The following is a 17,955-nucleotide window of genomic DNA, read 5'->3' as shown; positions in this document are numbered from 1 at the left end:
AGCTGTGTCCTGCTCTCCGTGAGCACAACATGCATAATGTGCTGGTTTGAAAAAACACAGCAAGAAAACAACAACAACAAAAAAAGCCAAACTAGCTCAAAAGCCCTGTAGGGTAATACAGTCTTTGTAAGATCACAGAATCAAAGAATGGCTTGGGTTGGAAGGGACCTCAGAGATGATCTAGTTTCATCCTGCCATGGGTAGAGTTGCCAACCACTAATTCAGGCACGAGATCAGGTTGCCCAGGACCCCATCCAGCCTTGCACACCTCCAGTCTGTCAGTGCCTTGCTGTCACTCACATGCAGGTGCAGTTGGTTGGAACTTGGGGAATGCAGCCCCCAGGCAGAAAGGACACGTGTCTTTCTGGGGTACCTACCTAGATATGCTGTGCTTGCTTGTAGTTTCTGTGATTCTTGTCACCAAATTCCCAAGATTTTTCTAGTCCTAACACCTGTGAATCAGAATGAGGTGATGTGATCCTGAGTGCAAACTCAAGTAGTTTAGTTATTCTGTTCTCCTGGACCTTGCAATCAAGAAGCTGAATTTGTGATGTGATAGGAAACCACTTCAGTTTGTAAAATAACGCCTTTCTCTCCCTCTCTTTTTAATTTTTTTTTTTTTCAGAATTGACTTTGCCCAGATTTCATTACTTACAGTGCAGTGCTGTTTGGCTGTCACTCTTCCCCAAAGTCCTGAAGTAAAAATCACTTCAATCTTAAAGCCCTTCATCCTGGCTTTACGGTGTATGGAAACGTAAGCTCTCTGGCCCTCTCAGATTGATTGGAGGCTGCTCAGAGTTCAGCCCTTCTTCCTGACAGCAGCCTCTGCTTAGGAAAGCTGTTGGATGAGCAGATTGATTTACTGCTGGAGAGCACATCATTCTGAAACTTTGGTGTGCCTGCTAACGTTGTGTATTCCTGCACTTCTCTAAGTATGGCGTTTTTCTGAAATAGGTTTTTTTTCCCCTGGAAGCTGACAGCTCCAAATAGAGTAACACAGTAAGGTAAATAGAGTGTCCAGAGTAAGGTAAATTTAATAATGATTAACTGAAAGTGGGTAATTAAATGGGGACTGCAAAGAAAAAATGAAAAAGGTCCGCTAGAAAGCAGTGTGCGTAGTTCTACAATGGCCTCTGTCCAGTTCTTATAAAACTGTTTGTGCCCATTTGAAAGTATCATATTTCCCATGAACTACCTATGCTGTCTGTCTCCTGGGATTGCTGTTATAGTGCTGTCCATCTGTGCAAAAACACCGATGAGTAGCAGTGTGAGCAGCATGGGAAATCCAGCCCATTGGATTGCTCTTCTGTAATGCTTGCTAAGAAAAGTGACTGTGTGGCCCATGCACTTTCTGCGTAGAAGCATCTCCCAGTTCTTCCTATTCAGGTTACATTTACAAATACTTTTATGTTGTAAAAGGAATTGCTTTTCATGGTTTTGAGTTTTAACTCTGTAATCCAGTAGTACAATGTTTTAACAGTATACTCAGTACTATTCATAGCTGTAACCTGTTGGTAACATCTATATATTGTTTTTATAGTGCACTTAAATTTGTATACATTATGACCTCATCTCTTAACATCAGCTACTATCAAGACAAGAAATCTGCTTTCTCAGACCCGTCTGGCATATTTAGAGGGTACTACAGACATATTTTACAATCTGTGGGTTGGTTTTTATTTATTTATTTATTTTAATTTTAAACTGAGAGTTGAAAGAAAAGAATATTTTTCCCTGAGCTGTCTCTAGGGTGTGGACACATGATTGAGTAACTCAGCTAATGCAGTTTACATTAGTGCTTAATATTGAGAAGCCCTGCCTGCAGGTGTCAAGGGGTTAGTAAATCATTGCATTTTCATAAACAACAGTGTTCCTTAGATTGTGCTGCAGAATGTCTTGCTTGCTGGAGTGTGTCTTGAGTGTTACCGCATGTGGATAATAAGGTAAAAACCTGAAATGTAAAATTGGAACAAACTGCTGCATGGCTGTAAGTCACTGAACTTCACTTTCAGTCGGGTCTAAAGTGAGATGAGTAACTGAGATGCTGAATTACTTGTTTGTGTAGGTCATGAAAATGGAAAAAATTGTGGCAGATAGTTAGAATTAATCACAGGAATCAGGAATTTTATCTGCTGTGTGTGATGTATTGCAAATAGTGCAGTAGACTTTTGTATAGCATCTCATACAAATCATAGCAGAAAGTATTTTGCTGTATTGCTATTAAGTAGCAAAATAATTGAGATAAATGCAGAGGAGGAAGAAAAGCTGACCTTTGTCTGAAATGTGGCAGTAGGTGTAGAGTAGACGTACAGGAGGGCGCTTCTGAAAAGCAGAGGAATAGGCAGATATGCTAAAAATGGCTTTTCTGTGAAATCATGAAGGTTGGAAAAGACCTCTCAGGTCCCCAGGTCCAACCCCAGCCCACCCCACCTTGCCCACTGACCACAGCCCTCAGAGCCACATCTCCACAGCTCCTGAACCCCTCCAGGGATGGTGACTCCACCACCTCCCTGGGCAGCCTCTGCCACTGCATCACTGCTCTTTCTGACTGGTATCTTACTTTGATATACTTGGTCACATAAAATGGCTGAACTGCTCAAATCTGGTGTCTTTGACTCTGTATAGAGCTGGTATTTGAGATTTTAGTCTGATCGTCATGTGAGAAAGGATGCAGTTGGACTGAATGCACTGGCATAGAGCAGTATATGTGTTTTGCATCCATCAGCACAGTTAGTAAGACTGTTGTTCAAATCATTAGAAATATTTTTTTGTGGCATTTTATCAAATGTCTTTGTGTCATACCTAGAAGGAATTTACTGGTGAGTAAATATGTGGTAGTTCATATGATCTTTAAAAGTTTGGTCCGTAAAAAACCAAACGTGCATCTAAGTTTCATTAAAAGTTACATATATCTCATAAAAGTATCTGAAAATTTACATAAACCCACTTAAAAATTTGATTTTAATGCTTTTAGAAATAAAGCCCACATGTTCTGTTTGGTTTATTTTCTTCTGTTCTCAGATTCAGAAAATGAGTTGCAGTTTTCTATTTCTTATACACGTGATCTGGTGGAGGGATGCTAGAATTACATCCCGAGTAGCTCTATTACATTTCATGCAGAAGTGCTCAATTAAAGTGTATGCTGCAGTGATCTGCTGGGGGTTGTGATCACATCTGGTGGAGTTATTCCTCAGCCAGACACTAATGACATCATATTTCTGTTTTGATTTAGGGGGCTCTTTGTCTACACTAAGAATTATTAGGTCCTTTTTAAATACTAGAGTAACTGCTTTTAAATTTGATGCTTGAACTAAAAGCTGGGGTAAAAAAGCAAAGAAATGATGTGGAGGACTATGCCAATGATAGCCCATTCGTTTTTTGTCAGACTTGTTTCAATATTTTATGTATCAGATGCAACTTGGAATGTATCTATAATGTATTTGAAAGAAATTGCTAACCCAGTACTCTATTTAACTGATTGCTAATCTAATCTTAAATTTGCAAATTAGTACTGAGCTATAGGGACAGAATAATTGTAGAAGATGCTTATTGAAAGAATTCTCAGATGGCGAAATGGTTGCAATTAAGCTAAATGTCATATTAAACAGAGTATAATTATTGTAGCAGTCCTTACTAAGCAATAACATACTTGTTAAGCAACTCTTATTGGGTTATCTATTTGAGATTTGATATTTAATGGTGTTTCATTTTGTCTGTAATACGTAATTATTGACTGAATAGCCTGCTTGCCTTACGCTTTTGTGACCTCTGTGTCAAAGAGCAGATGTCACTGTATCCATTCAGACATAATTATTGCATAATTGTAGGTGGCTCTAGCAGGCAGGAAAAGCCAATCAGTGCCTGCTATATCAAATAAACACTCGTTTGCAGTGCTATATTGCTTGCTTCCAACTGGATTAGGGATGCTTCTTGGGCTAATTATATGGTTATCTTTCTGATGGATAAAAGATGGCAAACAGAATAAGGTGTAGGTTTTCTTTATTGGACGGACTGAATTTATGAATTGCTTTCACCCCATAGTGCTATAGATGTCTTGTAAGAGATGGTGGGATGTCTCTGTTTAGTTCTTCATTGTGTTACTTCTCATTTTTATAAATAGTGATTTGGTAGACTTGCTCTTCAGACTAAAGGATTTATTTGTGCAATTTTAGGGACTTTGCAGATCTCAGTGGCATTTTTTTTTACTGAAAAACATTTTTTTTTTTGGCGTTGTAGTAAGTCCTGTTGAACAATCACTGATTTTATTGGGTACTTCTTTGTGGTATGTTACTAGAATATTCCAGGTTGGAATGAACAGTTCACAGTCATCTGGTCAAACCTCCTGCTCAGAGCAGGGCCAGCATGGAATTTACACCAGGCACCTCAGGTCTTGAGGTGTTGAGAACCTCTAAGGAACCTATGTGACCTGTGTGCCAAAGTGCCTGTCATCTTGTTAACCCTCTGGTGTGCTTCCAGGACCATCCAGTTTGGTGCCAGCCTTTGCCTCTAAGGGACTTTGGTAAATTTGGTAAAAGTTAGCAGAAGAGCTTGATTATAGTCTTAATAACTAGCTTCAGGGGCATTTTTCACTTTGTTGGCATAAATTCCACGTAGCTTCCCTGAGATGGCATTCATAGAACATAGTCATTGGCCACATATGTCACTGACCATCTACTTTTTTCTTACTGCAGTTGGGTGTCTGTGGTCCGTTTCTATGGATGCTCCTGCCTTCTGGAAACTGTTGCATTTCGGACCTCTTTGTTTCAGTTTTCAACTTCTCTTGCACATTTGCCTGCTTGAATTCAGAGATCTTTGCTCCTGGATGGACAGAAAGCGTCCATCTAGGACACTTTGAGTTTCAGTGGTGGCATGAGACTGTGTGTTCATCTATTTTATCTTTATCTCTGTGTGCTTTCATAGACTGATCAGCATGAAATAGATTTTATTCTATTTAGCCCTCTGATTTAATGTCAGTATCCTCCCAGCTGGGAGCTGTAATGTATCTTTTAAAAGTTCTACATTTTGATGTGTAAGTTCTGGTGGGTGTTCAATGAAATATTGTTCATACCGTTGTTCACGTTCTGCTGAGACGTTTCCTTTAATTGACTCGTTTATTTTAAGGAAGGTGTAAGTTTACATGGCTGCTCTAAAAAAAAATAGTTAAATGCTAAGTAAAAAGCAGGCTGTTGTCTGGGAAGTATTTGTATCCCTCTCCTCAGTTAAACTACTGAACAGGACATTTGACTAAGCAGTGAAACATTGTGGATAAGTTTATTACTGTGACCTGAAGTGATCATTGGAAGTGAAAAATTCTATAGTAACAGATTTGCATCTGATTTAGCACCCTTATTTTTTCATTCTTTCTTTTGGTATGCGAAGAGTGGTCTTATAGGCTACATCTTTAGTGTGTTTGCCAGAGTGTAATTGCAAATTGTGATCTGTCTAATGATAGTGCAATTGCTCGTGAGTCGTTTCTTTTATTTGTAATTTTTCACTCTAAATTCACATCTGACATTAAATAACGGCCAATTCTTTCCAAGGCTTCTGCTGCATCTCTATCGTCTTGTTAATGTCAGAGCTGGTAAATCTGCAGCTATTATATAGAGTGGTTCATGAAGTACTGAAGAGATGAGTTCTACAGAGTAGTCAAAGAGCAGTGGTAGGTTTGGTGAGTTGAATTTGGCTAATCTTCTACGGTGGCTTTTTATTGTTCTATGGGGATTTTAGTAGTGTCTCGATATAGAGAAATATGAATTGAAAGTCTTCCTGTCCTAAGAATTAAGTAGTAAATCCTAAATTGGTGTAGTGTGTTCCAAGCAATCTATGAGGAAAAAAACCAGTTATGCACTAAGCTGAACTGAAACAATATTGGTTATGAATTTTTGCTTTAAAAATGAAGCGGTGAAAAAATAATCTTTGCCTGTACTGAAAATTCCAAAACACAAAAAAGGAAATTGTCTTTGTTAAACTGCTTCAGAAAAGTAAGCACTGAAATGAGCTCATGATGCAGCTGCATTGTGTTGCCTAGTCTTTGTAGTGGTTACTTTCCTTTATTAATAAAAACCAATTAGTGTTGAATTTCAGCTATTATTTTTTTTGTAAGATGCAGCATATTCATAATCCGATGTCTGTTTTTGAGTAGTGCTGGTATTTTATTGGAATAGCCTTTTAAATGAAGGTGACATATCAAGAGTGAGCATTTTAAAAAGGCCACTTCATGTAACTGAACTAAACATAAAATTCCATTTTTTTTTTTTTTGAATCTTCAGGTTTTTAAGCACATTTAATTATATAGAAAGTCACAACTATAACTAACAATAATTTGTGAAGTACAGTATAGTTTGCTGCTGTCTTTTCCCATTCAAGATGTGTCCTCATCTTGCAATGATATCTTTTGGTGTGAAATACAGGAGGTATAAAAGGGAGAAAGATTTTTCACGTAGCCTGAAGACTGGATACATCAAAAGCTGCAGCTGTCTAAACCTTGGTGACTCTGAAAACCCTTCTTGCCCGCTGCCTGTTGACCACGGGAGGAAGTGACAGACTAAGGGTAGACTTGCAATCATAGCCTGGAGGATGAGAGAGGAAGAGCAGCCACAAAAGAGATGACTCCTGGGTCTCTGCTTTGTAAGTGCAGCCTTTGGGCAGTGAGATGCTGGCAACAAATGGTGAAAAGGAAGGTGGTGGCATCACTGCCCACCTGCCTGGACAGTCTGCGCTCCACATGCGCTCCCAAAGCTCCCTGATGTTGAGGAGAGGCAGCTCTGAGGAGCTCAGAGGAGCTGCCTGCACTGATCTGGTCACTAAGTCTATGAGCTTGGGAATGGGGATGCTGGAGGAAGGTCAGCAGTGATAGCTCAGTGGGGCTCTTCAGGACTGTATTTAAGTCACTGCTCTTCTCCAGGGTTCCTGTGCAGATGCTTGGGATGTGTAGTAGAAGAAACTAGGCTATATCCCGTTTACGTACCTCTTACTAATGATGGAAAGGACATTGTTTATTCATGAATTGCACAGTATCATGGCCCTGGCTCTAGGAGAGTCACTACTCTACTTGTATAGGAAGAACAACAGGTTTACCATCAGAAACATCATCAGCTGGGTGAAATACATGCGATTATAATTGCAGCGATTACGGGGGCTGTTTTGGATCTTACATTCTTGTTTTCCTAGTGTAAGCTTACAACTGATTCCGATAGTTTTTAAAATCAATTTTGGAAAACTTAACTAGAGTAGCATTTCTTGATATAAATTGACCCATTTGTTGTAAGTTCATTTCCTGCCTTGAGAAAAATACAAAAGACAGGGTTATTGCTGTGTACTTTCAAGCACAGATTACATATATAGTTTTCTTACCAAGTGAAATGGTTCTGTTGAGATGTTCTGGAAAGTTTTTAAACTTAGGATTGAGATGAGACTCTCTTGAGACATGATCATAAAAATCCTTTTAATATGCTAAGATTTGGCCTTAGTGCTTTCCGCTACCTTTTCTTCTCATTCTAAAAGCAATTTTGCACTATACAGCCCTTAGATTCCTTTGTGGACTTGGTGGATTTTGTGGAATAATATTTTTAGAGAAAAATCTTTCTACTTAGCCTTGTCTGATTTACATTCACTTAGAAATGCTTAAATAACATTCGTATAGTTATATATGTATGTTCATGTGCTCTGGAACTAAAAATGAGATTGCTGGGTTTAATTTTGATTCTGTTTCTCTTGCCAAATGACCAGCTATACTCCCACCTGTAGTACATGTACTGCAAATGGAGACACCTTGCTCAAGGTAATTCCCTGGCTAATGCAGAAGGTGAGGGACCTATTTTGCTGAATGGGGCTCTGCAGGAGCCACTCTGTAGGACATGCACCATTGTATAACATCACTTCCTACATTTTCAGCTCCTTATAAGAGCATGCTCTTATCCCTGTGGTATTTATCTGCACCATTTTATTACCGCAGACAATGATTTAGCTGCTTCCCAGAGCAGTTTATTCCACTGACTAATTGTCCTATTAAGAATGTTTTCCCCTTATCTAACTTGACTTTCTCCTCCTATTAGATTATTGTTCCTTTATGATCATTTTTATATGCATTTGTACAAGCGGAATTAAATATTCATATTTCCTCAGGCTTTGGGTGCATTTCCCTGTTGCAGAAGCGTGTCTGGTCTGCCTTTAATTTGAGACATTGGGGGCCAATGTAAAGCAGTGTTTTTTCCAGGTTACAGGAAGCAAGTATTGGACCCATGTGGATACATGGGGAAGAGGAGTGTCATGTGGGCCTTTGGAGGCATTTCATAGAAGGCTTGGATTGGAGGGGACCTTAAAGACCAAGTGGCGTTTACTTGGTTTTAGAGATGAGCTGATAGTTATTCATTGTTTAATGGATGCTGGAATGTGATTTTGCCACTGATAGGTGTTAGGGTGGCTCAACCCTCCCTTTTTTGCAGGTCACTGGGGCCGATGTGTGGGTGACTGCGGTTCTGGGGGCACACGAAGCCGGGCTGTCTGGTGCACCCACACCGAGGGCTGGACGTCCCACCACGCCAACTGCGACCAGCAGGAGAAACCCGAAAGCCAGCGGCGGTGCTTCAAGGTCTGCGACTGGCACTTGGAGCTGTTCGAGTGGGAGGTTTCGGGATGGGGACCCTGCGTGCCCGGCGGTGAGGCTGGACCCTGTGTGATGGCGCAGCACGGCCTGCAACGCCGCAGTGCCCGCTGCCTTCAGAAACTGGACAGGAGTGCCGTGGCTGCTGAAATCTGTGAGCACCTGGCACCGCAGCCACCTCTGGAGCAGGCCTGCCTGGTGCCGTGCCCACGGGACTGCGTTGTCACAGACTTCTCCCCCTGGTCCCAGTGCGGTGGGGGTTGCAGCAATAGCTTGCGGCACCGGACCCGTGCCGTCATCGCTCCTCCTCTCTATGGCGGTGCCCCGTGCCCCAACCTGACGGAATCGCAGACCTGTGCTGCTGCCGCCTGTCCCCTGGGTGAGGAGGAGCACACCTACAGCCTCAGGGTGGGACCTTGGGGCGAGTGCAGGCTGCCCCGCCGCCAGGACGCCTCGTTGGATTTGGGGGAGGACTCTGGAGAACTGAGTGCGTCGTGGTTGGAAAGCCACAAGGCTCAGCATCATCCCCACGTGGGGCAGGTGGGGTACCAGACCAGGGCGGTCAGCTGTGTGCGGAGCGACGGCAGGCAGGCTGTGCTGAGGTAAGGGCACTTCCACATCTCTGCTTTTATTTCCTTTCTTTCACGAGTCGCCACTTTGCACAGGCTAATGCACTCACCTTCTTGAGTTTTAAATGCAAATTTTTATGCGTTTTCTTTACAGGCTGCTTTTTGATTTAATTCCCTGCTTGTGAAGCTAGCATCCGCTCAATATTTTGCATACTTGTACGGTTTGTGGCTGTTTAATTCATTTTCTGTTCTTAATATTTCTCTTCTGGTTTTGTTTTGTGGAAACCTCAAGGAAATGGAGGTATGTGTATATCACCTCTTGCTGGGGAGGTGCTGAGCACGGAAGGGTTCCACTCTCAATCACCTACTGCATGTACTTGGCTGGAGAAGCTTAACTTCAACTCCTTCATTCCTACAGATCAACACTGAATAAAACAAGAAGTTAAAGCCTGACAAGTTTGGCCCTGTGAATTTACTAGAAGATATTTCTTGGCCAGATAGATCAGTGAGCAAAGCTATGGTTGTCTTCTGCTTGTGAGGAACATTCATGATTGCGATGTTTCTGATGCCAGTATAAGATCTGTGACTTGCATGTATTTCTTTGACAGCAGTTGTTGATTTCTATCCTCATGTGCTTTATTTAACAATTTCCCTTGGTCTATGCAGGTCGCTTTTCTGTAATTCAGATGTGAAGGTTACAATAATGTACAGCAAATAATGGAAAGATTTATTCTCTGCGTTTCTCGCATTTAAATTCAAACAATCTGAGCTCTACCATTTGACTTCAGATTGAATTTGAGCGGGTGCCAGGAGCTATAGATTGCTGAGGAATTGATTAAATTCTGAGAAAGTCAGAAGCCAGATTTTTGAAGAACTTCACCTGCCCATTTTTTTCCACTATTATTAGGAATTGTTGAAAAATCAATGGCCTGTGTGAAGGAGGAGAAAAAGGAATATCTTGAATTGAACAAGGACAAGTACAGGGTCCTGCACGTGGGGAGGAATAACCTCAGGCACTGATATGGAGTGGGAAGCAGCTCTGGGGAGAAGGATCAGGGAGAAGACCTGATGGACACCATGTTGCCCATGAAGCAGCAGTGCGCCCTTGTGCCCAGTGGTATCCTGGGGTGCATTAGGAAGGGCACTGCCAGCAGACCAAAGGAAAGGGTACACCAGAGGTCCCTTCCAACCTCAATTACTCTGTGATTCTGTGAAAAATCCTTCTCCTGAATTTTGCAGGAATCAGCTGTTATCAGTATCTATAGCTCCTGGTGCCTGCGTGACTTCAAATTGGAGGGATAAGAGGTTATTCTCTGTCCGATGCTCTACCCCTGCTAATGTCAGTAGTTATTTTGCACATATACTGAGGTGAAAGTAAACATTCTAGCCATTTTCTTACCTCCTCCTATTACATCTGTAACAAGGTAAATATTTTTTATCTCTTGGAAAAACGTCAAGATTTGTGAACTGTTGTAGCAGTTTCTAAGATCTTGACTTCATTACTTGTCTCTAAATGTCTGCTGATTCTAAATGCACAGATTTTATACTCATGTTGCTGCTTGACTTTAATGGAGTTACTTGTGACTTATGTCACTGTGGGACCTGCAGCAGGTTTATGTATGTGCCACATGGTAGCTGCTTTTCTGACCATTATATCTCATTCTTTGTCAGAGACTCTGGTTAGGGAATCCTGGCTTGTTTTAAGTTTCTCTCTCTCTTCCCTCACACTCACTGGCACTTTTGCTGTAGGAATGGGGATTGGAAGCCACTGTTCATACTTTGCTTCACTGCTGTGTAATCCATTGAATTTCTGCATGACAGTGCAGATCACAGATGGTTTAGTTTTATTGTTTCTACCTGGGATCGAGCTGTCTTCTTCCCTCATCCTTTCTGATTTTTGGGGGTTCTTTTGTTTTTCTTTGTTTCTTCTTTTCAGGTGATCTAGCCCCCTGTTTGGGAACATGTAGGTCCACTAGCTGCCTCCTAGCAGAGTTTTTCTGCTGAGTCTGTGTCTCAGGTTTAATGCAGAGATGTGAATAGCCTGTGCCTTACTCTTACTAGGCCGTATGCAAGAGGAACATCCACAGTGTGCATAGTTTTCTTTCAAAAATAACTTGTTATTAACTGTAACTATGTAGCTTAAACTTGGAAACCTGATACCTAAACCTAAAATCTGGCATTAAATCCGATCTGTGTTTAACTGCATGGCTTGAATGTCACTGATACCAAACAGCTCCCTTAAAACAACCATGTTAATGCCTTCCTAGTTTCATTGTGCAGTGTATTTGCTGCCATTCTGCTGAAGAATGGACCCGATCTTGCAGATGTCGCTTCACAAGAGTGATGATATTTTGGCTACTGGTAAAGAAGAGTAAATGCATTTGCATAACCCTGAAGCAGAGCTTGGCGGACAGCCAAATGTCTGCTGTAGAACTGGGGAGAATTGCTTTATTTGTGCTTTTTCATTTTCCTGGCTGAGATTTCCTATTTAGAATAACACTGTTGAGTAAATCCCAATGAGAGTTACAAATTAAATTTCTGGGGTACTAAGGGAAGAGAAAAATATCCCTAGAAATGCTTCACCAGGTCTCTAAGCTGCTTAATTATGCTGCTGTGCTGGGATTTTATCACCACCACTCATTCCTTCTGCCACTAACTAAGAAAAATAGCATATGACATGTGTGGTCACTTGAATACCATTACCCATCAAAGAGCAAACGTATGGTCAGCCCCTTTCCAAATCTATAATGCAGTGGCAGCAGAGATGGCTCTGTGGTGTTCACAAGTGGTGTCTGATGCTTAATTTGTTATCAAAGTTGATAAACTGACTGGTTTCTAATCTCAGAGCTGTGTGTCAGCCAGCTGTGCCCATGTGTGTCCTTGTGTGTGCGAATGGAGGGGCTGCACTGGAATGGTGGTCAGGATTTTAATGGAATGGGTGCGAGTTATTTTTTAAAGACTAAATGATTGAATGCGTTCACATCTTAGGGGTGCGAGGTTACTGGCAGAAAACTCATTTTGGCTTCTTCGTTAACAAGTCTGTGATTAATGAGAGGAGCAAATGCGTTGTCCTTTCTCTTGTGAGATAAGTAGCAGGAGCAGGAAGTGTGCCTGACATTTGCTTTCAGTTTTTCTCTTATTCTCAAGTTGTGTGGCTGAATCCAGAAAACAGGAGCCTTTGGTTTTCCACTGAACCCACAGGTGGGAGCTGTGATTAAAAATCAGGTTAAAAAAAAATTAGCTTTCACATCCTGTAATAAGGTCAAACATAAAGACTCCCATACCTTTAAGAAAACCTTAGAAAAAGTTACAGGAGATGTGCATTTTAAACTTCTGCTGCTTTTGGTTTTCTGTCTTGTCATAGTTGTGAAAACCTCCTGAGTAGTGACACAAAGAAACTTTTATTTTTGTTCCCCACGTTTGGGTTAGAAGCTAGATTGCATTTAGATAAATGAGCAACTGTCACTACACTGAAATCCTAAATACATGTCTTGTTTCTTCTGACCTGATGGATGTGCTCAATAAGTACATTTGGTGTTCCCAGTAAGCATAAGAAGTTAAAGCTGAGAGCAAAATGGTCCCTTCCCTTCCCTTCCCTTCCCTTCCCTTCCCTTCCCTTCCCTTCCCTTCCCTTCCCTTCCCTTCCCTTCCCTTCCCTTCCCTTCCCTTCCCTTCCCTTCCCTTCCCTTCCCTTCCCTTCCCTTCCCTTCCCTTCCCTTCCCTTCCCTTCCCTTCCCTTCCCTTCCCTTCCCTTCCCTTCCCTTCCCTTCCCTTCCCTTCCCTTCCCTTCCCTTCCCTTCCCTTCCCTTCCCTTCCCTTCCCTTCCCTTCCCTTCCCTTCCCTTCCCTTCCCTTCCCTTCCCTTCCCTTCCCTTCCCTTCCCTTCCCTTCCCTTCCCTTCCCTTCCCTTCCCTTCCCTTCCCTTCCCTTCCCTTCCCTTCCCCTGGATTAGACATCTTTTTCAGGTATGTGTTTCTTAAACTCTTCATGCAGTGTATAAAGTGATGATGATAGAACAGAATTGGATTGGGATTCTGTTTACTTTGCCTCTGTAAGTGAAAATTCAGATTGAATTCAGTCAAGGAATAATGCGTCCATCAAGGATGTGGTTGAGCAGTATCCAGTTCTTTTGTTTGCCTCTGTAATTTGAATTCACACGATCCATTTCCTAGTGGATTGCACTTTAACCACTGTGCTGCTGTACGTTTCTCGGAAAAATTATTTGTGCTTCTCAGACTTCTACTTTCTGTAGATGAGTACAACATTTTACAGTTGAGAGGAGGTAATGCTGTGCTGCAGTACACCTACATGTGATGGCTGTGACTGTTCTGGGGGAGGAGGTGTGCATTCACATCCTTCCCAGCACATGTAGGGACTGAGCCTCGGCACTCAGGCTTGGAAATGAATCCCTGAGCTAATGGGAATAGAGGAGATTCTCCATTCTAGGGATATTTAAAAAGAATAATCTTGTTGACTTCGTTTTTACTACTAGCATGCTAAACACCCAAATGGTGACTGTTTTTAGCCTCTCAACCAGAGTAATGTTTTCGAAATACTGTCACTAATAACTTGGCTTAACATACATTGCAAAACAATTCCTGCAGTTTTCCCTTTACCAGTCCAGCCCCGTAACACAAAGCATCGATGAGTAAGCATGTTATAATGTTACCATTACCAGATTTACTCCTAAAAGGACGCTGTAACCTAAATACATTAATCTGTGGAAAGTTAGTATGAAAACTAGGCTCACAAAACATCTCCCATCCTCAAGACTTCCTTCCTTACAGCTAGTTCGGATACTGAGGTTTGTGGGCTGAGATCAACGGATGTCTCACACATCTGAGCGTTCTCTGTATCAAATTGTTCTCAGTGCATCAGTGGCATGAAAGAATGTGTCTGAATTTCATGCAGAAGAACAGAGTGTGTTTTTACGTTTGCATTTGTGTTGCTTGGTGTCACAGTTAGTTTGGCTTTGAGGCTCTGAATGAGTGGGAATGAGTTAATTAGATTCACTTTCTGTTAGGGAGTTGTGTGCAATTCTCTCTCAAAAACATCTTCCCCAGCAGAAGGGAGGAAATTGCCGGCTCCACATCTTGTTCATCTTAAGGTCAACAAAGTTCTCTTATTAGCCGTTTATAGCAGGAGCCAGTGGAGGGATTTTTCAGGGAAAGAATGAGCTGTTCAGTCTTCACATACCTGAAAGCCTTGCAAATAGCAAGGATGATTGCTGGGCAGCAGTGTCTTTTGCAGCCTACGTGTCAGCATCTGCTTGAATCCATTGGACAGAGGAGGTAGCTCTTGCCTTGCTAAGAATTGGGGATACCAATATGAGCAGTTAGCAATATTAATTCTGAAGAAAACCCTAAAGCAAATTTTTAAAGGTTTCATTTTCTTTGGTTTTTCAGCAAAGATCAACCCAGACTTAGTATTTCGTTTACAGTGGTGCTACCCCAAAAATGGATTTGGATTTTCTTACTGGTATCTGAATGCAAAATTTCAATTACTCTTCAGAATGTGAGTTCGCTTGCCCTCCTTGCTGTATTTTAGATAGGCTCTAGTTTTCTAGTATAATCACATAGGACAATGACTTCTATTTGCCAATATTTTATCTACTTAAAAGCAGGAATTTGTGTTCCGTTACCATTGTGGCGCTGGTGGCTCACCTGATAACTGTGTTCAAAAAGTACTGAGAGGGAAATAAGGGTACAGTCGGTGTGACTCTCCCTAACCTAATGTTCCAGCCAAGTCTCCAAATCACTCGCCCAGCACAAGTTCAGATACAATTATTTCTCTTCTGTCTTCCATTCAATAGTATTGATGTTTTGCACCAGGTACAGCTTTGCGTTGGTTGTGTTTGGTATGTAGTAGAAGCATGAGAAATCTTTTTTGGATATAAATGAGAATAATTTTTTGGCTGCATCAGAGGCTGTTCCTGCTTCATGCAGCTGTTTAAACCTCAGCAGATTCATCCTGCTGGCACCTGGCAGACTATTACTGTACGTGATGAAAGTGAGACAAAAAAAAGTGTTATACTTCAAACAAAAAAACTGTAAATTTAAGTCACTAAATGCTGTATTATGCTAGTAATTCAGGATGTAGTCAAGCTAGTCAAGCCTGATCACGTGTAGGTGGCAATACTCCTATTGACTTTTGTGAAAAATGGACCAGTTTCTAAATTGGAAGAGAAGCGAATGGATGCCCGTTATCTTCTCCGCTCCCCCTATGAGATTGCCGTGCAATCCTGAAATGATTGCCCAGAGTATTTTCTGTGGAGAAAGTTAGCCTAGTCAAACTGTGTTATAAGTAATATTAAGTGAGGTAATAACTGGTTCCTTGGCAGCAGCTCTAGATTTCACACCTTTTAAGTGCACATGTATTTGCTCCTTACAGTTGGTAAAAGCCTGACTGTGAACAACTGGAGGCTGGAGGAGACGAATTTAAAGAGGGTTCATACTGAGTTCATGTATGGTCTTAATTTTGGAGAGCAGTTTGCATCATGCTTATAACACTAGGCAGAATTCTTAGGTTTTTTTTTTTTTCTGGTGACTTTTTTTTTTGCTGGGTTTCATTGTTTTTTCCCCCTCCTTTTTTCCCCCTATCTGATCGATCATTTGTGATGCTCCAGTGATGTCTTTGCTTATACATAAGTCTGTCATTTTTTGGTGTATCCTTTCCAGCTCTATTGACGTCAGTTATCTGAGGTCTCACACAGCAGAGGTTTCCCCCCCCCATCCTTGTGACCTGGTGGATGATCTCTAGCTGTTTGAGCTGGATCAGAAGCAGCTGCACTCTGCGTAGTCAGGCAGGACAGAGCAGTCTTGGACATCTACTGTTGTCAGCTCTCCTTTTATTTTTCCATTGCATTGATCCTTTCTTGATATCTTACAAAATGAATGAGGATTATGTCCTAATAATAATCAAAATGGTTAAGTAATGTAACTGAGTGCAAAAACACATGCACAGTTGCAGCGTGCTGGAGTCTCCTGTGCTTTGTCAGGTTTGAAAACCCTCTGACCTTGTTTAACAGCATTTGCTTGGTAACAGCCTCACAGAACCGGAATATTTCATGTTAATGAGAGTCTAATTACTTTCATAAAAGAGCAGAGTTGCTCAGCAGGACATGCTGACACTGGGATGGATGGATGCTGGCCAGCCAGCAGTGTTTGCAGGCTGATGGAGGCGTTTACCAATGGCAGCTCTTCTCCTGGGCTTGCCTTCTCTTTTCAGTCATGGTTAAAGTGTGAAATCTAAAAGCACAGCATCATTTACATCTTTTCCAACCTGAAATAAATTAGGTGTATTATTTGTGAGTGGCTCAACATTTGCACTCACAACTCTCTGGAAATGCAGTGTGTGCCTTGCAGCTCCTCTTATATTCACTGTACTGGCGTTGATGCAAGTCTTCTATTTCACCCTCAAATGACTATGATTTCTTAGTATTGTAGGATGGTTTGAGTTGGAATGGACCTTTGAAGTTCATCTAGTCCTACTCACTGAATATGGATGTCTGCAGCTTGACCAGGTGCTCAGAGACCCATCCAGTCTGACTTGGAGTGTCTCCAGGGTCGGCACATGCACAACATCTTTGGTCAACCTATTGCACTGCTTCACTATCCTTTATCATAAAAAAACCCCTTTCCTTATATGCGCTCTCAATCTCCCTTCTTCTAGTTTGAAACCATCTTCTTGTCATGTAGGTAAATGTAGGTAAAATAATCAGGGGTTTGGGCTGAAAAAATGTTAAGATCTTGTAAGCATAACCTCCGTACCTGTTTTACTTTGTTCTTATCTCAGCCTTTGTGTGCAAGATGCTGTCCCTTTGACCTCCAAGACCTGTGTCATTGCTAAAGACTGCGAAACGTCTGAGTGGTCGGCGTGGAGCTCCTGCTCACAGACCTGCAGCTGGGGAGATCTCACCCCAGGCTTTCGGAGCCGGCACCGTAGTGTGCGGAGCGTGGCCATGGGAAGTGGGAAGCTCTGTCCAGAGCTGGAGGAGAAGGAAGCCTGCAGCACAGGAGGGAGAGAGATGCTGAAGCCTTGCCCGAGGTACCTGAGATTTAACCCAGGTTTTCTGAAATTCTGGGGTGATCTTATGCTTCCTTGCTCTGTGTTTTTGTGTGTGTATGGAGACGGTCGCACATCATACTTTCTATCTGTGCTTGAGAGACATTGATTTGATGATTGTTAACGATGGTTTGCTTTATTTACTGCTAATGTTCTTGTAATTGTTTCCATTATCGTTATTGCTATTACAATGATTACACTTCCATACAGAAATTAATTGCGGTTATACTCATTACAGCTTATATTTTCATATTTTAAAAACTGAGAGCAGATACTCTTGTTCTCTGAAAGTACTTTTCTGCCTATTGCTGGTTTGGAGAATTTCCTCAGCTGCACAGAGGCTGGGCAGGTCTCCGTGGCTGTACTTTTATTGGGCTTGCAGCCATGAATTTTACATAAGATTTAGTGATTCCTCTTCATCTCCCCATGAAAAATCCCAGTCCTCCATAAGAAAAATGGGAACTGTTCAGAGATAGCAGCTTGGTAAAGAGCAAGTCTCAGATTCCATCTGGATATTTTTAAACCTGGAAACCTCACAGTCCCCAAGTTCTTGCATGGTTTATGGCCCTTTTCGTTTTGACAGAAGGTGAGGAACTCACCTTTCTGGTGTGCAGATCTGTGCCATAGTGTTTGGCCAGGCTAGTCTAGAGGGGAAATTGTTTGCTTTGCAAAGAAGATAAAATATAGCTTAATTTTGTGTTCTGAGATTGACTGTAAAATG

The 17,955-nt window shown here is 41.7% G+C and overlaps 1 protein-coding gene across 16 annotated transcripts in view; it reads left to right on the top strand.

The window, feature by feature from the left end:
• Positions 1-17,955, top strand: part of THSD7B (thrombospondin type 1 domain containing 7B) — a 291,273-nt gene that overhangs the window by 89,385 nt on the left and 183,933 nt on the right. For all 16 annotated transcript variants that reach the window (XM_090143541.1, XM_090143539.1, XM_090143548.1 and 13 more), the window contains 2 exons: positions 8,445-9,204; positions 16,965-17,216. In XM_090143541.1, coding sequence (XP_089999667.1) covers positions 8,445-9,204; positions 16,965-17,216 — 1,012 coding nt within the window. The remainder of the gene's footprint in view (positions 1-8,444; positions 9,205-16,964; positions 17,217-17,955) is intronic.

Source organism: Phasianus colchicus, chromosome 7 (genome assembly GCF_987193195.1).
Source record: "Phasianus colchicus chromosome 7, bPhaCol1.hap1.1, whole genome shotgun sequence".
Lineage (NCBI taxonomy): Eukaryota > Metazoa > Chordata > Aves > Galliformes > Phasianidae > Phasianus > Phasianus colchicus.
The sequence above is the reverse complement of the archived record's forward strand: the minus strand, read 5'-3'. Positions and strand labels throughout refer to the sequence as shown.